The sequence below is a fragment of the Diadema antillarum genome, unplaced genomic scaffold, assembly GCF_040938485.1.
Source record: "Diadema antillarum isolate AM-2024a unplaced genomic scaffold, OU_Dant_1.0 seq00000609_RagTag, whole genome shotgun sequence".
Classification (NCBI taxonomy): Eukaryota; Metazoa; Echinodermata; class Echinoidea; order Diadematoida; family Diadematidae; genus Diadema; species Diadema antillarum.
Genome location: NW_027271534.1, coordinates 100,730 through 124,506, shown reverse-complemented (window position 1 = coordinate 124,506; position 23,777 = coordinate 100,730). Strand labels below are relative to the sequence as shown.

General features: G+C 39.5%; 2 protein-coding genes across 2 annotated transcripts in view; one reads left to right on the top strand and one right to left on the bottom strand.

Moving 5' to 3' along the window:
- The window catches only part of LOC139735932 (kinesin-like protein KIF28P), a 33,292-nt gene extending 23,906 nt beyond the window's left edge, over positions 1-9,386 (bottom strand). The window contains exons 1-3 of the mRNA XM_071646685.1: positions 9,339-9,386; positions 1,652-1,846; positions 855-987 (exon numbers count right to left, since the gene is read on the bottom strand). Of these exons, the coding sequence (XP_071502786.1) occupies positions 855-987; positions 1,652-1,846; positions 9,339-9,380 (370 nt within the window). The 5' untranslated portion in view covers positions 9,381-9,386. The remainder of the gene's footprint in view (positions 1-854; positions 988-1,651; positions 1,847-9,338) is intronic.
- Positions 9,387-11,195: 1,809 nt separating this feature from the next.
- LOC139735925 (uncharacterized) overlaps positions 11,196-23,777 on the top strand; it is a 33,990-nt gene continuing 21,408 nt past the window's right edge. Inside the window, exons 1-11 of the mRNA XM_071646679.1 lie at positions 11,196-11,320; positions 11,941-12,100; positions 15,893-16,054; positions 16,544-16,685; positions 17,514-17,611; positions 18,499-18,781; positions 19,300-19,438; positions 20,076-20,227; positions 20,960-21,080; positions 21,431-21,586; positions 22,639-22,755. Of these exons, the coding sequence (XP_071502780.1) occupies positions 11,970-12,100; positions 15,893-16,054; positions 16,544-16,685; positions 17,514-17,611; positions 18,499-18,781; positions 19,300-19,438; positions 20,076-20,227; positions 20,960-21,080; positions 21,431-21,586; positions 22,639-22,755 (1,501 nt within the window). The 5' untranslated portion in view covers positions 11,196-11,320; positions 11,941-11,969. The remainder of the gene's footprint in view (positions 11,321-11,940; positions 12,101-15,892; positions 16,055-16,543; positions 16,686-17,513; positions 17,612-18,498; positions 18,782-19,299; positions 19,439-20,075; positions 20,228-20,959; positions 21,081-21,430; positions 21,587-22,638; positions 22,756-23,777) is intronic.

The following is a 23,777-nucleotide window of genomic DNA, read 5'->3' as shown; positions in this document are numbered from 1 at the left end:
GTATATATCATATTCTGTTTGCTGAACACTCATCATACACTGGAAAGCTATGTGAAATGTGATGGGATAACTGTATTACAATAATAAACGCAAGTTCCCCTCAGAAACTGTGCGTGACACAAGGAGCGAACACAGTGGTGTGAAGCGTTCACCCATGCTTGTTCCGCTACTTATTTTCGAAAGCAATTCGCATTACGTTATAACAGAGCACATTTTTTTTTTTTTCTTTGTCTGTGGCGCTCGGAAAAGACTTCGTTATAACGGAAATTTCGCTATAACCGTGTTCGTTATAAGCGAATTTTGTACCATAGACTTTAATGGTGATAATTTTGGGACCAGAAGATTTACTTCTTTATAACGAAATTTTGTTATAACCGCGCTCGTTGTAATGGGAGTGCACTGTACAAGAATAATTGGTGATAAAGTGGGGAGTAAAGATAACAGGATGGGCATCCATACCCAGTAGCAGGATATTGTAGCATTTAAACCTAGAATAAAGTACCTTGAGGATGTAAGAAAAAGGATGGGGTCTACACACAGTTGAAAAACAATGGAGTATAACTACAATCGAATATAAAAAAATAAATAAATTTGATGACCACAAGCCAATATATGGTAGTAATATGTCACACAAACACTCACACACATACACAAACAAGCAATGATTATATCAACATCATGTGCTCATTTATTGATCATATCTAACTCCATAAAGAGCATTTACATGGTCTGGGCAAAAATTCCAATCAGCTCTAATGGTAATATTGCCATGATATGCCTACTTATGTTCCTGGACTTTACTCTTTTTTTTTTTTTATTGAGTCCCTGGTCAACCATACCAGTATCACTCTTACCTCTGTTAGCACCATATCCCACAATGGAGTAGGACTTTCCACTTCCGGTCTGTCCATAGGCAAAGAGGCAGCAGTTATAGCCTTGCCATGCATTCTCCAACACGCTGGCCCCAAGGTCTGCAAACACCCTTTTCTGTACGGTTGAGGGGGAAGGAGAAGATTGAGTCAAAAAGGAGCCTGAGCTTTTGATCCAAGCAGAATCCAAGTCAGATTGAAAATCACAAACAGAAAAGGCAAAAACATTTTTTTTTTCTTTGGATTACACACATCCAACAACACAACATGCACCATCTAACTGATATGGAAGGGATGGGGACACAGAACAATGAAAACAAAAGAGAGTAAAGGAATGGAAAGTATGTTTTCATTGTCATGATGATCTGTTAGAACACAGAAGCCCGATAAACAGCATATTGAAGTTTGCTTGGTTTTTGTTTCACATGTACACCAACAGTTTATCCTGTATGGCACAGCAGAATTGTAAATAATTGTCCCAGTCAAAGTGACACAACCGAAATGAATGTAAGTTGATGAACACAACCAATAAAAAATACTTCAATAAATGCTTGGCTGACCAAGAATTTGTAGTGAAGAGCTCAATTCTGAAAATTTCACAATGCTGTCATTAACTTGCATTCTCCTATACTCTCTTTATACTCAGCTATGGGCTCTAATTCGAATAGTAGTCCAAGGACACAATTTTCCAAACACTGTCATGAAACCTAAAATTGGCTATGTGCTTCTAGAAAAGTGTGGAGTTTTAAAAGACAGAATATCTGCCATCACTATACTGTCACCTGATCAGCATATTTCTTGTCTGTGGGCTCCAGGTAGCCGTCTTTGTTTTCCTTGAACCCGTCATGTGACCAGTAGGAGAAGTCATAGGTGAATTTCTTCGGCTCCTCTCTGTCATTTTCTGGGTTGCTGATGAGGGTGGTGTTGCCGTTCATTTGGATGATGCATTTCGCCTTGCGGGTCTTCTCGCGATCGTTGTGTTGAAATGCTAAGGAAATATATTCCTGGCATGCCGCTTCTACAACTATTATGCAATTTTAGTGCATTCTGCAACCTGAATATGACCTTTCCTGTTGAGTGTTATCATATGTAAAATGTTTCCAATGGCATGGTGCTTGGCTGTTATTTTTCTCTCAAATTTTGTCCATACGTTTCAAAGTTTAAAGTGGACATTAATTCAGTCTACAACTCAGTGATTCTATCTTACTGGGCAGAACCAGTGGATTTACATACTAAGTAACTTAAGAAAGGCAGTCGGAACACAGATATACTTGGCTGGTCCAGAAAAGGTCCATATATTACAGACTGGAAAAAAAAACAAAGTAAAAAGCACCCTGTGTAACAAAATATTTTCACAGCCTGACATTTTTGTTAATACAGTAGGAGCTGACAGCCCTTTTTGTGGCATGAAATTTCGTGAATTGCCACTTGCATTCAAGACAAGAACTTTTGCATACATTGTAATTTTGTGAATTCTGACTCTCATGAATATTAGTGAAATTAAAATAAACGCAAACATTTCTGGTTTTACAGGATGGTATAAACTTGGGGAAGGGAACCGGCATTAAGGGCCAAAGGGATGCTGAAATGATTTAAATAGCAGAGTGATGATATGAACGCAGGTTACAATCGCATTGTCCAACCACCCAGTTTCAAACTTATGGACAATACCAACACAGGTATAGCATGCAAATTATACAGGCAAATCGAGCTATACTGCTGGCTGCTTGCACTGTGTAATTCATAAGACTGCAAAAAATGCCTTGCCATTGCTGCTTGATCAAAAATGCCATGCCATTTATAAATGATAGAAAAGATTGATAGAGAGGTCTGTTTAGTAATAACAAATTCCAATAATACCTGCAGAGGTACAACAAGACATATGGGCGGCAAGACTAACACTGCTTACCACAGAGGAAGAAGAAATATTATTCTGAAAAGTCACATATTTGCTTTTTTAAGAAATTGACAACACTTGTAATGTGGAATGAGTCAACACAGCCTCAAGATCCGGTTCCCAACATCATAGCAAAGGGGTTTAACACCCCGTTTGCCCTCATTGGAGGGTCAACCTTGTGGAGTAACTTTTGGCCTCCTGCCGTTGCAAAGTAGCGGTCCATGTACTGTATCCCGAGGATGTTATACTGGGTACTGTGTTGCCGTCCCAAAGTTCACCAAAAGATCTCTGGAAAAAAATAGACTCTGCACAGGCTCTCCTGATCAAGAAACTTCTTGACCTCCCAAAAAGTGCAGTGAACAAAGCTGTTTTCCTCTTGACTGGCATCCTACTTCTCTCCCTCCAAGTAGAGCTTATTATCACTTTTACCCTAAGACAGTTATTCAACCTGACAACTGGCAGATACACTGTATGAACACAGGATCCTCCTCAATGCTATGGCAACCAACACTCCCTCCATCCCCAACTGGAAGTAGCTCCTTGCTAAGTTCAACTTACTCATGTTACTCTCTGGTACCCAAAGCTACAACTACCCCACCTGGAAAAGGCTGTGTCGTCGGGCTATCCATGACCATCACAATGCCGAGATTTGAAAAGCCATAGAGAAGAAGCACACCCTTGCTCTATGGCGGTAATGCATTAGCCAACCAACCCCTGCAAGAATGTCCTCAGCTGCCCAGCCTCCACACCTCCATAGTGCTTTGAGACTTCGATCCCAGCTTGCAACTGACACTTACACTGTAGCCAACACAGCACTGATTGAAGACGACAGGCAAGTCTCCCACCTCCTAACGATCTGTAGACTCTGCTGCATTGAGGAAGAGCACTCCACCCACTTTGCTTTGTCACTCCTTGCCCAGCCCTCCAGACTTAGAGAGGCCCAAGGGCCTAGTAATTTTGATTTTTTTTTTCCAACCCAGCAACTTAAAGGGAAGCACACCAGGGAAAGCTTGACATCTTCTTTTATAGCCTTGGAATTTGGCATGTTTTGTTTGTTTATCTTTTATCACTTGTATTGTTTTGGAAATGTTGAATAAATAACTAACAAATATTCAAATAACAGCACCCATTGTGCTGCACTCACTCTCACCAACACATCCTGCATTCCTGGCACTCAATCTCCCTGAGCTGATCAGGGTACCCCAGCCAGGGCAGGGCAGGCATTCACCATACAAGACACCTCCATCCTTGCCACTAAAAAGGCACATGCACTTTGCTAGCACTGTTTTTTTTTTTTTTTTTTATCAATATCCATCCCACTTTCTACCAGTACAAACATCATTAAATAAACGACCAAATGAATTGCCTCCGATACATTATCAAAATCTGCCATAATTTAATTGCACCTCGAAATCTCCCCCTGTTTCAACTTGACAACCAAGCCAGTCGCTCGTATCCGTGTTCCAAATAAAGTAACCGGGGGGCCAAAAGCTAAAAACAGAGGTCGAGTTGCACTCTCTCTACAAACTAAGTAGACCATGCTTATTTTCAAGTTTTTATTGTAACAAACAACATTCCACTGGTCTACCTCAAAAAATTTGTTGCAAAAGCCTCCAAATCCAAGATGGCGTCCAAGATGGCCGCCATATTTACTGAATTTGTTATTTGAAAGATAGAATTTGATTGAAAGATCAGATTTCAACAAATGTGATGTCATATGAAAGAAAATAAAATTTTCTACAAGTTGATACCACTTTTGTGGGTTATTGTGATAAGTGGATTGAGATTTTAAGGAAAAAACACTCATTTTTTGATATTTTTCTGAAAAAAAGAAAATCATGAAAATGCTTGATTCAGCATAAATCAGAGAAAAACTGAAGGATTATCTTGAAACGTTTCAAGAATTTTGTTTGACATATAATTAATATCTGGAGAAAATTAGGGGTCAGTACCGTTTTTGGTTCAGGAGTTATAATGTCTCAAACTTGAAAACTCACTATGTAAAAATGGCCACTTTAGTTGTGACAATACCTTGTTGGTCGTAAAAAGAGCCTGCGCGCGCCAAGACTACTACACGCACCACTGACACTGGCGCTTGTAGCAGTGCCAGTGGTGCGTGTAGTAGTCTTGGCAAACGCAGACATTTTCTTTGACAAACAAGGGTTTGTGCCTGCAAACTAACTTTTCATACCAAGTGGTAGCTCAGGTGACGCTGATTGCTGTTATTTCAAAGTAGATTGTTCTGAAGCAGATGAGATGAAGCAAAAATATCTTTCAAATAGAGGTAGAAGCTTGAAACAACCTTGCTATAGAAAGTTTAAAACAAAATCTGGATCAATCACTCAAAAAATTCAAGATTGCAGACCATCAAAGCTGACATAGTGTATAAAATTGCGCCAAAGTAAATGTATTATTTCGTTTTTGATACAATTTTGTCTGTTGTGCTATCTTAAACCGTCTTAGGTGTTTATGGACACATTTTTAGAACCAGTGATATTCTACTCTCCGAAAAAGAAAAAAAAAAAAAACCAAATCGAGTGGAAGTTTTTGCTTTTGATGTGAGGAGTGAATAACAAGAAAACGGTGAATTTAGAGTGAAATTGGAGTGACTTTTGAGTGAAAATGTTCATTTTCACTCATTTTAGAGTGACCTTAATAGGCAGGGCTCCACACTAACTTTTGTTTTTGGTGGCCCAAAGGCAAATATCCGATCTTTTTTGGTGGCCCGATCAGGCCACCTATGTTCTTCATTTCTGACATTTTGGTGGCCCGACGTGCGTTTTTGTGGCCCCGGGCCACCGGACCAGCGTTAGTGTCGAGCCCTGCCTTAGGGATCACTTGTCACTCTTCGAGTGATCCCCGAGGTCACTCTAAAATGAATGAAAATGAACATTTTCACTCTCGAGTGATCCTGATCTCTAATATGGGAAAGCATCTACCAATGGCATAAGCTCAGATCAATTGTGACACTATAACCCACATGAAATCAGCCTAAAAACAATGTAAAAAAAATCTGGTAACAGAAAATACAGTTTCAGCATGCTTATTTGTAAATGTGAATATACAGCACGAATAATCAATTTGGACAATTTTATTCGAACAATATACTGAAAAGTAATTTCGCACAACACATTTCGCACAACAAAGTTTAGAAATTGCCGCCATGTCGGATTTTTTTTTTTTTTTGTGGGGGGGGGGGGGGGGGGTTCGGATCAGAAGGGCTTTCAAGGACATCTACGGATCAGACATTATTACACATATACCATCATCATTCCCGTTTCTACAACAGCAGAGTAACATACAAGTAAAGAAGCATATCTTTGATACAGAAGCATTTCTTTTTTTATCAAAGATTGGGCCTTACCCTAACACTGGAATGAGCTCCACCCCCCCCCCCCCCCCCCCAAAAAAAAAGACCCTCAATATGGTTTACACTAACACAATATCGTTCGGATGTATCGGAACATGTAATAGACAACAATATAAGAAGATTACAAAAAACATATCAAATTATAAGTTATAAGTTGAGATTTAACTTTGACGCAACACACTAAAGGTATTCTACCATTGGGAGAGATATCACATTCGATTTATATGTGCAGGTTAGTTGTATTACAAAACATTCTACCATGTAAAAAAAAATATAATAAAGCCTAAAACATACGGAGATATCACCATTGCTTTTCAAGAAACCATAGCCATAACTGTTGACAATTTAGTATATAAAAAAACATTCTTACCAGATCTATTTAGTATATCTAACAATATTTAGCGTTAATTATACTGATTTCAGTTTGTACATTAGTTGTTCTATCCCTAACTCACAGTTTAGAGCTAGTTTGAGGAATTAAGTAAAGCTGGGTTTTTGTTTTATACACGTGCACTAATGGTAAATAATGCCTTGAACGACAACCTCGATTAATTATACCGCCATCTTGAATTTTGTGTGGATACTATTTTTATCGCTAAATATTACACATTGGCAAAATTTGTGCCAAATTCCAAGCTCCTATCTCTTTTTGGAAAATACTTTCTGTTCAATTTTATCTGCCTCAGAACAATCTACTATGATGAAATGCTACAGTAATAGCGATCAGCATCACCTACCACTTGGCATGAAAAGTTAGTTTGCAGGTACTTGCAAGTCACTAGACCGTTACAGTATTACATGTGACCATGTAAACACATTGTATGCAAAATTCATAATGCATAAATGTAATTTTTTCAAGTTTTAGACGTTAACTTGTCAATAGTGTATGATATTGCCTGTAATTCCAGAAATATGAATTATGTCTCAATCTCAGTAAATCTCAATCTCAATCGCAGGTTTCAAAATAATTCTTCAGTTCTTCTTTGATAAATACTAAATCATGCATTTTCACATTTCTTCCTTTTTTCAAAACAATATAAAAATATGGATTCCCCCCTCCCCCAATTTATCACAATACACAGCTAAAGTGGTATCAACTTTTAGGAAGTTTTACTCTCCTTCATAATATGACATTAAATGTGTTGCAATTCAATGTCTCTATCAAATTTTATGTTTGAAATGTTAACTTCAATAAAAATGGCGGCCCTATTGGACCGCATCTGTACTCTGGAGGTTTTTGCAACAAATCTATTGAGGTGTACTTACGGAACATTGCTTAGTATGCTTAATATTATGTATGGTCTTGTTTATAGAGAGAGTGGAACTCGAAAAGTAAGCACGATCTTGGATTTGACCCTCTGTGACGTCTTTGGGAACAGATGCGTGTAAATGCATATTATGTGAAATGGGATTTCAAGTTTGAGACATTATAACTCCTGAACCAAATACAATACTGACCTCTAATTTTCTCCAAATATTGATTATATGGGAAAGATGTTAATTTCTGCATGGTTTCATAAACATTTTTAATTTATTCTTTTTAACTTTTTAGAGAAATATTCATGGTGCATTCTGAAAAAAATGTCTCCGTAAAAACCTAAGATGGTTTGAAATAGCATTAAAATGTTCAGAATATATAAAAACCATATAAATAGACAGCAAAACAGACAAAATTGTATCAAAATCGAAATGATACATTTACTTTGGCGCAATACACTATGTCAACTTTGATGGCCTGCAATCTTGAATTTTTTGAGTGATTGATCCAGATTTTGTTTTAAACTTTCTATAGCAAGGTTGTTTCAAGCTTCTACCTCTATTTGAAAGATATTTTTGCTTCATCTCATCTGCTTCAGAACAATCTACTTTGAAATAATAGCAATCAGCGTCACCTGAGCTACCACTTGGTATATGAAAAGTTAGTTTGCAGGCACAAACCCTTGTTTGTCAAAGAAAATGTCTGCGTTTGCCAAGACTACTACACGCACCACTGGCACTGCTACAAGCGCCAGTGTCAGTGGTGCGTGTAGTAGTCTTGGCGCGCGCAGGCTCTTTTTACGACCAACAAGGTATTGTCACAACTAAAGTGGCCATTTTTACATAGTGAGTTTTCAAGTTTGAGACATCATAACTCCTGAACCAAAAATGGTACTGACCCCTAATTTTCGCCAAATATTGATTATATGTCAAACAAAATTCTTGAAACGTTTCAAGATAATCCTTCAGTTTTTCTCTGATTTATGCTGAATCAAGCATTTTCAAGATTTTCCTTTTTTTCAGAAAAATATCAAAAAATGAGTGTTTTTTCCTTAAAATCTCAATCCACTTACCACAATAACCCACAAAAATGGTATCAACTTGTAGAGAATTTTATTCTCTTTCATATGACATCACATTTGTTGAAATCTGATCTTTCAATCAAATTCTATCTTTCAAATAACAAATTCAGTAAATATGGCGGCCATCTTGGACGCCATCTTGGATTTGGAGGCTTTTGCAACAATTTTTTTGAGGTAGACCAGTGGAATGTTGTTTGTTACAATAAAAACTTGAAAATAAGCATGGTCTACTTAGTTTGTAGAGAGAGTGCAACTCACTCGTTAAGTAAGCGACTTTTTGGGGTTTGGCCCTCCGGTTAAAGGGGGAAACGCGGTAAACGTAGCACAATCTACTTTCTATTGAATTTATAAAATTCTATAAATTTCTAGAACAGGGAAAGAATCCGATCCGAGAATGGTGACAATTCTACTGTGAGCCGAAATCAATTATCAATGTCAAACTCAAAGCAAAGGCCATAATTATTAAAGGTAAAGCAAATGGAAATGCCACAGCAGCTGAGCAGGCCCATTTGGGACCCTGATTTCTTACTCAACTGTCCTAAAGTATTACGGGTAAATTTTGCCTATATTTCTGTTTTATTTTATTCATTTATGTATTCATTTCTAGCCTTCATACTTAACGTTTAAAGAGATAAGAGTACAATTACTACAAACGCAGGATGGAAATTGTGAAAAGCTACAATTTAAACCGCATCAGCTGTCTACACACAGGAAAGTAAATTAATGGGACTACACTGCGGCGGGTTCATGAAACACTTGCAACGGCACTGCCAAAGTGACATTCTTTCCGAAAATCTCAGGATATCTGATGAATTCCCTTAAATTTTCTGGCGTAGAGCGATAGGCGCTATCAAAAAGGATATGAATGGCCTCACACGAACAGCTACTTTGACATTTTCAGCCATGTTTTGTGGTACCTTGGTAACGGCTTAACGTTGGATGGCGACCTCCGTCCGTGCGGCAAGCGAACGGTAATTGACACATTACACATCCACCACGTTACACAGTAGTCAACTCATACACACGCAGGACCAGTCCTGCGCCCCTCGCCTCGAAGAAACCACTTATGAAAAATTTAATACTCAAGTAGTAGGGTCTACAGATCATAAACTGGAGGAATTAAAAGTTTATTCGATAAAAATCGGTTTCGGAATGGGTGCGACATCTAAAAACAAAATGAAAACAATCGATTTTGATAAAAGTTTGGTCCCATCTTTTATTGGATAGTGTTCTCTTTTAGATATCTAAGCCGTTTCAAAGCAATTTTCATCGAAGAAACGTAGAATTTCTCTTGGAAGTGCATGTTCTTTTACATTTTACATGAAGTTTCTCAATATCTCCACTAAAGATGTTAGAAACCTGAAGTTGGGTCTCAACAAAAAAAAAAAATAAAGAAAAACTACAATGTATTTACGATCCCTTTAAAAAAGCAGCAGGAGCAGTGCCACCGGACGACGATTTTCAGAGTGCCCCCCCCCCCCCCCCCATCATAGACGTTGAAGAAGGATGAAACCTCGCGGGTGTTTTATTTCTCTCTGTTTGTTTTTTTTTTTCAGTTTTCATTTTTTTTTTTAAGTTTTTCTTCTTCCTTTTTTTTTTTTTTTTTTTTTTTTTTTTTTTTTTTTTGGACAATCTGCAACCTCCTACCGACCAGAGTCAGCACAATGCAAGATTCTAGAATAGCAATGTCGGCAGATATATATATCTTCTTCTCTTTCTGATTTTTTTTTCTCAATTGATGCTTATACATCAGTCATTCCCTCATTGAATTTAATTGGTTCGTTGACTTATTCATTTTTCATTCATTCATTTCATTCATCCTTTGTTCATTCGTTCCCTCGTTGCTCACTACTTCAGTTGTCAATCGTGGTTCCATCATCAATCCTTTGGTTCTATAATTCTGTCACTTGTAAGCGAATTTTGAAACTGTCATATGATAAGAAAGTTACTTAAAGAATTTAACATTTCACATAAAAGGTTATGAAATCAATCACACCACGCGCCCTTCGATAGCGAAATATGATTTCATACAAAATGCCATCTTTTAATGATTCAATTTTAATTAAGCTTCAACAATCCAGTGTCTCACGACTGATTATACTTGAAATGCTCTTTAGTTCCTCTGCAGCTCTCCCAAAATTCACTTTGAATTAAATCAAAAATCAACAATAAAAGATAATTCATTTTTATACGTCACACGCAACAGCTTACCCATTCTTACTTACGCCTTACACTTTACAGCCTTGGAACTCTTCCGCTTTTGCACAGCTCTACTCTCGTATTTGTTTTGTTTTTGTTTTGTTTTTTCATCTCATACTTTGTGAATGACCTCCTATCTTCATACGCAACATTTGTCTCTGTGCACTTGAAGAGGATGAAACCGGTATTGCATTTCCATTCTGATCATTTTATTGGGGAATATATCATTATGTTTCTATGTTCACACCAGACACGCATTTCACACTACACGTTCCGAACGAGATTTTCATAATCACTTCCGGGCGGCGTCCCATCATTCTTTCACGTGGCGATTGTTGACATGTTTTGGCGCGCCTTGCACAGCTGAGTAATTCCGCGCGAATCACAAGCCAGTTCAACACACAGTCCGCCTTGCACCGTACCTGGAATAGCGGTGCATTGTGCTGTGTAGTACAAGCATTGTACCGCGAGTTTCATGCGCTACTTGCATTCGGCATTCGGGCCACCAGTGTATACGAACGAATGACTCTGTCTGGCTAGCTAGCTGTGTTGTACGTTTGAGAGAACACGAGAAAGAAAGGATCTTCACTGCCTTCAGAAAAAGGATCATATGGCTCTACTCGTGCAGTTCCCTGAAATTTGAGTGGTAAGTGAAAAACCAGATAAAAACTTCTATGTTCCAACGTAGGAAATTGAGTCAAATTTAAACCATAAGCAACAAAACACTTCACGAAAACACGACTCCTGATCCGGCTTCAAACCGGCCGCGACGTGACCTATTCCAGCTCCAGGCAGTAGGGCAGTGTTAAAAAGTCCTCTAACGTTAGCCTAGGGTTTCTACTTGGTTGTACTTGAAGTTAAAACCTCTAGCGCTCTACATAAATTAGGTCTTTTCTAGGTAATTCTTCACAACTACAACATGGAGTGGCTGCTGTCGTGCTGAGTGAGTGAGCTGATGTCAATAGGAATACTTCACGTGATATGTTTCCATGATCCCATAAATCCCATTATGATTGATTTATTACCATATTCAATAAAGTAAATGGTTGTAAATTTATGTCAATGCACTCAAACTGAAAGTTTGTAAATCATGGACAATTGTATTTGGGGGCCGCGGGAAGCCATTTCAATTTAACTCTAAAATGAAGCAAAAGAACCCTATCTCTAACGAAAGATAGATTATCGGCGTCATACATATTCTCATACGATTGGATAATCCAAAAGTCATCTTGAGGCGTCATTTTCATGTCTATCTTCTGATGCTAGTCGAGGCCCGTGTGAGGTCGCAGATCACCATGATGGTGACAGCTATGGTCGAACCCGGAGAAGAGGTCCCGACCTTTGAGACAATAGTGGGGCGGCTGCAGGGCAAGCATGATGGAGGCTCAGCAGAGGACAGGACAGCAGTTTACCAAGCAATATCCAAGTAAGTGTTGAAGAAATTGTGCCATTTTGTGTCATAATCATTACCAAAACCACTGTCATCACTGGTATCTTTTGAAACCAAAAAGTTTTGTTTCGTTTTTGGTTTTTTTTTTTTTTTCAGAGCATCTTCAATCATATTGCTGGTGTTTTATGCACTTGTCAATGTAATGACTCACCCCACTACCCCCGGACATGAGTGCGTCATTTCCTCGTTTGGTCCGTCAAATTTGTGACCCAGGTGTGCGTCATTTTACCAGCTATGTCCGTCAAATTTTTGACCGAGAGGTGCGTCATAATCCCATCATTGTCGTCAAATTTTTGACCGAGGGGTGCGTCATGGTACGTCACTTGGCTATGGAAAATAACACGCATTATTCTGAACCGAGGGGTGCGTCATGGTATGCACTTGGCTATGGAAAACTGCACGCATTTTTGCACGCTACCAGTACCGGATACACGTACGTACCGTGAGTGAATTTACAGTGAGCGCTTTCCCGCGGCAAGTGAAAATCAAAGTCGGGAAGCGTTTTGGAGTAGGCCTAAGTAAGAGGGAAAAATGCTTGCCCGAATCTGGCAAGCAAATGATTTAAAAGCCACCCTTTCTCCTCACATTTTCTTTCCAACAAACTCATGAAATCACGCATACTCAATCTCAAGCCAGACGGACTGTTTAGCGATATAATGATTTCAACCTCACAGAACTAGATAGTAAAATCAAAGATCGTATACGGAATTCCGTATACGATCTTTGGTATACCGTTGCGCGCGGGGGACCACCGTTGCGTGGTGCGTACTGCGCGTACCTGCAGTATACAGTGGAAACTCGATATAACGAGATGGTCCGGACCGAGTCATTTCCCTCGTTATAGCCGATATCTCGTTATATCAGTAGGCATAAAAGAAGGCATAAAATAAAGACATTAATATGCACATGTGGGACTACCCATCATATTTCAATCAATACTGATAACTTGATATGGTGTGAGGGAATTACTCACCTTTATGGGTAAGAAGATGTTTTTTGCCAAGGAAATCCAATATCAAGAATGTGTTTCTTATTAATTGTAGATGTATCTGTATCAAAGGGTTGCGATTGTATCAAGATCGTCTGTGGATTGGTATGTGGTTATCGTATGGGTGTGTGTTGTGTGGAAAGCTTGAATATGGTCTGCACAATGCTGTGTGTGTGTGCGCGACACATTCTGTATGTACATTATGACTGCGTGTGTGTGTGAAGACGGGGAATTCCCTAAGTAGAAGGCAGAGACTCCAACTCTCCTGTTTTCGACGGGAGATCTCCCGCCGAAAACCCATATTTGCAAAATCTCCCGTTCTCCCGTTTGAGATTTAATTTCTCCCGCCCTGGCTCTTTGTCTCCCATTGGAAAGGATTTCTTACTTATTTCTATCGTATGTTGAAAAAGTAAGCCTTAGATAGCACCAGAGAGCATCTAGAACCCTGGGAATTTTGCGCTTCGCACACATCAAGTTGGAGTCTCCCATTTGCTAAGGGTTTCAGGCGGGAGAATCTCCAGATCAGAAGGTGCTTGGGGTTGGAGTCTCTGAGAAGGCCAATCACAGCATCAGATTGCCTCACACCTGCTAAACGTCATGATGATGTCATGTATACATATGGCCGTCCCACCACATTTTCTGCATGTATCAGTGCGTGCACACACACACTTCACACGTACAACATGCAGTGCTAGCTGGAGTGCACTGAAGAATATGATTATGTGTGTACAAGACAGTTTTTGGCACATCAAGCTTTACAATCTCGGAAGATGATAGCACAGGCGAAGTAAAGCTTTACCGAAGGCATTTTGCTTTACCTCGCTATAGCAGGTTTGATTTACTATGTTTTTCTTTGTTTGGAAGTCACAAAATTTATCTCGTTATAGCAGTTATTTCGTTATAGCCGATCTCGCTATAAGAGTAGCATTTTACATAGACTTGTGTGGAAGGAAATTTGGGACCGAGAAAATTTCCTCGTTATAACCGATATCTCGTTATAGCGGTGTTCGTTATACAGTGCACTCCTGTTACAACGAACACGGTTATAACGAAGTTTCGTTATAACGAAGTAAATCTTCTGGTCCCAAAATTATCACCATTAAAGTCTATGGTACAAAATTCGCTTATAACGAACTCGGTTATAGCGAAATTTCCGTTATAACGAAGTCTTTTCCGAGCGCCACTGACAAAGAAAAACAAACGAAATGTACTCCGTTATAACGAAATGCGAATTGCTTTCGAAAATACGTAGCGGAACAAGCATTTATGATAGCGTCTCTGCATGGGTGAACGCTTCACATCACTGTGTGTTCGCTCCTTGTGTCACACACAGTTTCTGAGAGGAATTTGCGTTTATTATTGTGATACAGTTATCCCATCACATTTCACATAGCTTTGCAGTGTATTCAGCAAACGTAATATACGTGGTTCCTTGTTTTCGTTATATATTGTATTTGTTCGGTTATAACGAAATTTCGTTATAACGAAAGAAAACTGCCGGTCCCGAGCATTTCGTTATAACGGGAGTGCACTGTACCGAGTTTCCCCTGTAGTAGCAGGCAAGTCGAGTGTTAGTGGTGCGCAACTCGCTCGCTAACGCTGTGCAATTCGCAAGTGAGCAGCGTGCTCGTTATTCCTCATCGAACGTACAACTTGTACATCGTCCATGTGTTGCATTCAACCGGACTAGAAATGGCCGCGCACATACAGCGCATCTGCATGCAGACAAGTCATGGCCAGGTGACTATGGATTGCATGCACATACATTCGGAATATCGTAGCAGCAGAGTGATGTACGGTGAATGACGGTACGGTGCTTACAGGGCCAGGGTAAGAGAAACTTGCCGAAACTTGGACAAATTGTGTTTACGAACCGAAAGAAAATGAAATTGCGTGAATAAAGCGTATGCAAAAATCCTTTCAGTATTTACGGGGTGCGTCAAATGTACCGAGGATGTCCGTCAAGAAAGTGACCTAGGTGTTCGTCAAAAACCCCGTGTTGTCCGTCGAAAAAGTGACTGTGGTGTTCGTCAAAAACCCTGTGTGGTCCGTCAAAAAGTGACTGTGGGGGTGCGTCAAAAACCCCGTGTGGTCAGTCAAAAAATGACCAGGACGCACCCATGTCCGGGGGTAGTGGGGTGCGTCATTACATTGACAAGTGCATTACTCAATAATTCCTGGTTTGTTTTTTAACCCATTGAGGATGGGCTGATTTTGCCACGACACACATTTCTCGTAGACACCTAACTGGGTATACACAGCGGACTAGTCGTAAAAGGGTTAACACACCAGTGTGGCGAAGGTAGTTCTTTCATCCTGTACCACCTCTGTCACCATCACCTTTATCATTCTTGTCATTTTCTTCATCGTTCCTCATCATTATCACAGTCATCCTCCTTGACTTCTTCTTTATCTGACTTATTGGGATGATTTGACATTCTTCATGAATTCTGTCCTTACATTATGTGTTGTCCTCAGAGAGGTAGGCAAGGTCAGGGCTGTCTTGCGTCCTGAGTGTATTTTGCTCAGCCAGGAGGTCTCTTTCTATCTTGGTATAGAAACCATAGTTTAGGGCTATCATATTTCTTGCTTTAAAAATTGTACATGTTGAAAAAGAGGGTGAGACTAAAGAAAAAAAGTTGGAACATTAGTGTTTGATATAATACAAATTTGAAATGCAAGTATTTTTCTCCATTTTTGTCCTTTTCCATGGGGGAGAGGAATTTTCTTATTTTTTAAAAATGTTATCTAGAGTAACTAGTTTTGGTTCCTTACCACAGTTGGTTCAAAGAGAGCGAGGCCAGGGTGCTCGGCAGCGACAGCCTCGACTTGGGTCCACTGGTCCAGCAGTTCAGCACCGATGTGATGGCGGATGACGGAACCATGGTGCAAGCTGCCCTGGAAGCCATGGGGTTCTGTCTCTACCTGCCTGACACTGTAGGGTGAGTAGCGTTGACCCCTCTTTTTAAACAAGGGAGTTCAGTTCTCTAGGGCCATCTTGTTGGAGTCACCAGTATAAGACTTAAGCTATGGCGCATGTTTAACTCCAGAAATATAAAGTAGGAAAAAGGAACATTAACATGGTGATGTTGTGAATGGTATTTGTGGCTAGGTATCTGCCTGTGTAATGAGAAGAAAACAATGTGAATCAGACTCTGGTGAGATGGGGGGGGGGGAGGAACAGTGATCATATTTTTGTTTCATATTACTTACAGAACCATCTAAATCACTGCATTTATAACATATAGAAAAAAACTTGGTTGGAGAAAAGACCATATAGATGGGTTGGGTTTGTGAGCATCAAAGCTCATGTGCTCACAATTTGCATCTTGTAAACTGATGATTTAGATCAAATGTATGATATCAACTTTGCCTAATGTGTTTGTCAGTGATATCTTACTGAGGAATCCATTCTCATTTCCACTCATTAGTGCTCTGACTGATGAGAACAGCGCCTTAGTGGTGAAGGCATTGTGCAATTGCGTGCTGAAGACGGAAGACAAGAGTGTTTGCACCAGGGCGCTATGGTGTCTTGCAAAACAAAATCTGAGACCACATGTGCTTGTAGATGAGGTAAGTTAAGGTGTGATTTTAAAACTTAGAGAAGAAATTAACACCATCAGTGGAAGGAATTTACTTAAATAGAGAGCTATTTTTGAGAGAGCAGAGCAGTGAAATTATTTTTAATCGTTGATTATTAAAGTAGATTTTCCACCATGTCATAGTGATATGATTCAAATGAATACTTAATATACTCTGCAATATTGAATCTCATGGAATGTTTTACTGCAGCAAACTCAATTGAATGACTTTGAAATCCCCTAAATGGTACACCTTATTTTCTGCATACTTGTAACCAAACTAATTTCTCTAGAATATGCAAGAATTATTGTTTTTTTCTGTTCAGATAGGTGTTTTATTATGACAATCTGTTTAAACAAAATGTGTCGGGCAATGATGTCTGCATCAGAGAAAAATGTTTGCTTTTATATAAAGTTTAATATGGATAGGAAAAATGTTGAAAATGTTGTCAAGGTCTTGCTTTCATGGTACATTTATAATTATCCTTTGTAAATCATTTTCCTCTTCTTCCTTTCCTCTTTTCCCTCCTCCTCCACTCCCCCTCTCCCTTGCCTCTCTTCTCATTTTTTTTGCCACTGTCCTCCTTTCATCTTCCTCCCCCATCTTTTGAATATTCTTTTCTTCTTTCTTCTCTTTGACTCCTTCCTGCTTCTCTCCATCTTTCTCCTTACCTTCTCTTCATTCTCTCTGTCTTCGTCTTTTCTTTCCATTTTCTTCTAATCCATTTCTCTTCTTTTCCCTCATCCTCCCTTCATTTTCTCCATCTTCATCTTCTCCTTCACTCTGTCCATCCTCCTCCACCTCTTTCACATCCACTAGGTTCACCCCATCCTGTGTTGTGTGGAGAAGGCTCTTCAGGCAGAGGGAAGTGCAAAGTCCATGACCGTCCAACATGAGTCCATCAATGTCATCATAAGGTACTGTAAAACCAGAAATGTTTGCAAGCATTGTAATTTCACAAATTTTGCGAGAGCCAAGATTTGCAAAATTAGAATGCAAGCAAAAGTTCTTGTCTACACTGTATGCATTGAATGCCAGTGGAAATTTGTGAAAATTTCACGCTGCAAAAATATCTGGCCTTACAGTAATCAGTTCTTTCACCAACTCAAGCTAGAGCTTGAGGCCCGGAGGTGAAGCGTCAGAATAAAGATAACATTGTAATATCAGCACCACCCTAGCCCTGAATACTCTCATGATACCCAGAGTGGCATTCAATATGTATTCTGCTCTGCTTCAATAAACCAAGTTGTGATTTGATGCTAATCTTGCCGTGTGGTTAAAGTATGATAGGCTCCCAGCCAATCAAAATGGAGTTTGGATCTCAGTGACATTATCCCACTAAGAGCTCCACAAGTTTTCACCTTTAAAGAGATTGAGTCAAAAAGGAGTATCATTAACAAGTTTTTAAATTCATGCAGGAAAGAATGCTGTAGATCTTTAAAAGTGTTCTTGTAGGAATAGGGGTGGGAAAATCAGGGGGGGGGGGAAGGTCAATAACAACCTATGAAGCAACAGAAATGATTACTGTCATCATAATCATATAAAATACTTATTTGAATAGAACCAAAGCAAATCTTCTCTTTGTTTAGTGAAGTTCAAAAATATCTATGTCATTATAGGCAAAATTTATACTGATAGTAACTAATCAAGTAATTACAATGTACTGTATGTCTGGCTGCTGGTTTGACACAGCATATGATTACAGTACAGTTGGCCTTGTTGGTATATCTATGTACCACATACAAACAACTCATTGAACAGAGCTCAAGAAAAATAATTGCCTTCTCCCCCACTGTCCCCACAGGTTGAATGAACAGCTACCAGATGTAATGGCTCCACATGCGGCGCGCTGGGGCAAGGTGCTCCTCCCCAACGTCGCGCACACGGCCACCAAGATCCGCGAGCGAGCCGTGCACGGCGTGCAGACGGGGCTGGTCGCCATGACGAAGTGCCAGGCGGAGCTGGTGCCCTCGCTTGTCTCGGAGCTGAAAGGGCCCATGCTGCGCGAGCTGATGAAGCTATTTCGGGCGCGCCACGAGCACTTCGTTCTCCGGGTGTGGGGCTACTTTGTTACCATCTTGGGGAAGGTGAGTTGTCAAGACAACTATATACATGTTAGTTGAATTGTCATCATTTTGTTGTAGATCTACAATATTCTCCAATCTAAATTCATTATAAACAGCTCATGTCATGTGCATTTATCTTCAAAACAATTACACTTGATGGATATTTTGTGACATTTATGGTTCTAAACCTTAGCAACTCATTTGATTCAATGTCAACCTGAATTTCTGAGCGGTCCAAGATTACAATGTTTGATAGATTGGTAAGGTACAAGGTGAATGTGACATACTTGTATATTGTGTCATCATATTTGTAGTTCAGCAGTCATTCATCAGTCGTCATGTTCAGTAGTATTTTACAAGAAAGACACTCATATTCTCCTTTCATAGTTCTACATACATTGTAGAGTACTCAATGGACAGTCAACCACAGTATGTTCTTTCCTGTAGAAAAAAAGAAATTAAAAAAGATTAATGGATGAATGCAGTGAATGATTAGGCAGACGATGAAGATTTTGGCTCATGTCCTGTACATTACACAGACTTTACACAGAGGTGGCAGTATCATCAACCAGCTTCTGTCCGTCATAGAGCAAGGCTTCAAGCACCCCCAGCCAGAAGTCAAGAGGGCCGCCTTCCAAACATGGCAGGCTCTGATTGACAACTTCAGCCTCGACCTGGGTAAGGCCCTGCATGTCTCTTAACACTTTCACTGCCAGGGACTTTGAACAGTGTGTACAGTGCTATGGGGTTTTCTGTGCTACTCGGCACTAAAAGGACACAAAGGATTAAGCAGCAATTAGCTGGCACATGCATTGAGTAACATAGAAGACAACAACCAAAAACCTCTTGTTTGTCATGCGTGACTGCATCCCCAAACCTGCAAAGATTTGTATGCAGGGATTAGTTTTCAGTATACCCTTGAGTATTTATTTTGGGTCAACAGGATGTATATGTCTATGTATGTCTGTGTGCATGTTTTGTGTATGTGTATGTATGTCATTATTTTCATACGTAAGCTTTAAATTTTAATCTAAATTGAGTACAAATTTGTAAGTTGAGAGAAATGAAACCAGGACCTGACCACATGATATAATGGCTGTAGTAATAATACCGGTACTGCATTGTCTGAAATAAAGTTGGCTGAGAATCTGCACTGTATTTGTCATTTTTGCTTTCAAGACAACATAATGTCTTGAATAAAGAGAGAAAGAAGTGGTAATGCAGAGTACAGCAACAGCTCTACTGTAGTACAATGTATGTAATCCAAGGGATCCAACAGGTTGTGATGTTTCCATTACCCCATTTCTTTGGAAAGATATCCTGAGTAATGCCAAACGACTCAAGCTGCTCATGCAGCCCTTTCTGGCGACCAGCGTCAAGGCGGAGACTGTGGCACATGCCAAGCTGGATGCGTGGTGGCACCTTGTTCGCAGCCTGGGATCGAGACTACCTTCCACTTTTCAAGTGGTGAGATTTAGAAAGCTGTCTCCTTATTGAATCAGTGAATGCAACATTTGAGCAAAATATGCAAAGTTTATAGAGACATTAAACTCCCTATCAAAGCATTTCTGTCCTGCAAGAGATGGCAACAGAATTGTAAAGCTAAATTACATCATACGTTTCAGTGAGAGCGATGTGTACTTTCAGTGTAGGTGAGATACTGAAAGAAATAAACATTCTAGTGACTGGCAGTATAGAGCAGTGTAAGGTTGCGTGGTGTAGTGTAGTGCAGTGCAGTTTCATGTAGTGTAGTATAGTTCAGTGTACATGTAGTCTAGTCTAGTCAAGTCTTGTCTAGTGAAGTTGTCAACAGCTCCGAATGCCAATGTTAAAGCAGGGGTGGGGGGGGGGGGTCCCAAATTTACCCCCATTCTAGCTTCTCCAACAACATCAAGACCATTTAGCCATTGCTTATTGGTACCAGCTGTGCCATGTATTAAATCTATAGATGGCAATTGCTTGTGTGTATCATGGGAGATAAGAGTTACAGTTTGTTTCATCAATGGAGGTATTAATTCTCTTACTGGAAGTGCATTCATTTTCCAGGTACAGATGGAACCGAAATCTGATATCCTGTGTGTTCATCATGTTCAGATGAAAGATATTCTCTTGTGGGAGCAGTACCAGTAATCATTCAAGTGTGAATGGGACCATACTCTTTGTCACATTAATATTTCCTATATTTTTCCCTTATGTCAGGTGTGTATACCCCTGCTACAGTACACCCTTGGATTTACTGGTGGGGTGCCTGGGGTCATGACCCCAAGCAAGGCTGGCGGGGCTGCTCCATCGGTCTTCAACACACCGCAGTCCAGAGCAGGTAGAACCCCAAAAACCTGTTGTTATCATTTACCAGGATGTTGCTGATGGATACTTTTTTGCATGGATAGAGTATTGACCAAAAGCATAAAAATGGCTTTATTAATCCCATGAATTCAACCATTATTTGAAAACATCAACAGTCTTTTTTTCGTTGAGTCATAGAGAGTACATAAAATTAGTTCTCAGTTTTTGAGTGTTTTTTGCAGCACTGTCATAAACAATACATTCTGGCTTCAGAAGAAACAAACACTGAAACAAAGCACCAGATATGATCAGTGTTACTTTTTGGATGCTACCGAGTTACTAACCATCAAATCGTTTACACTATTTTTTATGTTTCAGTATCAGCCATGCTGCCGGGTGCCAGCCCTATCACACCACGTCTCAATCTTGCCACTAGAGGGGGTGTGTCGTCCCAGGCCTCCTTTCCCTCTGTCCAGCGGAGGGGAGTGCACATGCTAGCTGCTTTCATGGATGTCACCGTGGCAACCAAGGAGGGATCAGGTGAGATGGTGAACTCGGGGAACTTTTTTTTTTTTTTGAGGCAGGGGGATTGGGTTTCTTCATTTTGGTTTTTGTCTGTATCCCATTTGGAAGGTATATACTGTAAAACATGATATTTTCGCGAATGGGAGCCAACGGCCTTATTCGCAGCATGAAATTTTCACGAGTTGACTGTAACATTCAATGCATATAGTATAGACAAGATATTTAGCGTGCATTTTAATTTCGCAAATTTTGGCTCGCGAAATTAAAATGCACGTGAACATTCCTCGTTTTACAGTATAAGAAACAGCTTTAAGACTTTTAGACCTACAGATGCATTTCACCCAGTTTTATTGTTATTGGGGAGTTCAATATTTTTAAAACAATGATTGTGTGGTAGTACACTGAAGGTAGATTTTTTTTTTATTGCTTGAGGCACATTCCAAATATATGTTTTGCTCATTTGGACTCTGAAATTTTGCCAGTCTTTTCTTTTATGTGCTGTACAATTCCATTTGAATGAGTGTCTTGTTTAAGAAAGGCTTGTTATTTCAAGTTCATTTGGAGTGTGTTCAAGCTTTTAGAATCAGTCAAAACTTTCAAAGTTCTGTCGGCAAATCTAGAGCATAAAAGGAATTGATGTTAAATGTTCTGTAATTATAGTGTGTGAACACATCCATTTATATTTAACAATGATGTACAATATTGTAAAAGTGGATATTTTCGCGCAACTAATTTTTCGCGCTTGGCCGGGTAAGAAGAGTTTCGCGTGTTTTTAATTCCACGGAATCAAGACATCATGCACAGGAACATATGGCAAGCAAAAATATTCATGTGCTTTTATTTTCGCGCTAGTTTCTGGTTGCGCGAAATGCGCGAAAATTTCAAACCACGAAAATTTCCACTTTTACAGTAGTGGGGTCACTGTTGACATGAGGGAATTAATGGCTCTGCTAAAGATGCTATGTACTCGTACAAGCTAAATCTATCATTATACATATGTAGTAGCGACTTATACTTGTAATCTATTTGTAAAATACTAAACTTGGCTCTTTGTTTCACTTTTGCAGCACCCATAGATGTTCTCTCTCAAAGGCTGCTGACCAGTCCGAGTGTGTTCAGCAAACTCGCTGCCCTCCTCTCACCATGTGTACTCGACTCACTCTGTATGGTGGATGAAGAGATCGGTCAGTCTCCTCTCAGCCTTTGTTGCAAGAGATTTATATATGAAATCCAGTTTATCCCTATAAACCTAAGGATATATTCTAATAAGTTGAATGCCAGACTATGTCCTTGAGATGTACGATTGATTGTCGTGCCTAAGTTTTCTTTTTATTGTAACACGATTCTAATGTGGTATATTGACTTTCTTACCTAGATGTTAAAAGTTCTCAACATATGAAGTAACAATCTGAAATGTTCTTGCCGTGCATTCGTCTTCATTGTATTTGAGACTTTAAAATACCCGTAAAAGATTAAAAGCAGGGTTCAAAATTGGCGATGGTCCGCTGGCCATTGGCCACCCAAGATCATGTCGGACTAGCTAAAAATCATAAAATTCTGAAGTAGCTAGTCCGTCTGGCTAGCCAAAATATTGCTTCAGTGTCAAAATTGATTCTAAGTAGTCCGCCTGGCTAGTTAAAAAAAAAGTTAAGTGCGACCCCTGCAAAGGAAATGTACATGTATTTAGAACTAATAATTATAGTGTATGGGTTGTTAGGGATTGTAAACACAAAACTTGGATTCACTTTGATTGAAGAATGTGTTAGTGTTGAATAGCTGTTGCTTTCTGTCTTCTTGCATAAAGATATTTTCGCGAATGACGAGGCCATAGATATTTTCGGGAATTGACGCCAACGTCAATGCACTATTAACAGGGCGCATGGAGACATTTTCACGTGTTGTTAAATTCGCTATCCAACTGTGATTAACAAAATTCGCGAAAATTAAACCCTCTCGAAAATAACAGGTTATACAGTATTTCCATTTTAGCCTTTTGCAGACATGCCATATTTCCAATTTTGCACAGATGTTATGAGAGGTCAACAAACTTATGAGTGTACTCTGATTCCTGCTGTGTGTAGCCTCTTTTCAAAGATGTGTGTCTTTTTAATGCTGTGTGTAGTATTTTACTTTTGCAGTTACTACAGTCAAATAACCTTAAACAAAGGCTAGGCTGTGTGCAGATAGTATTATTTCATACACAAGG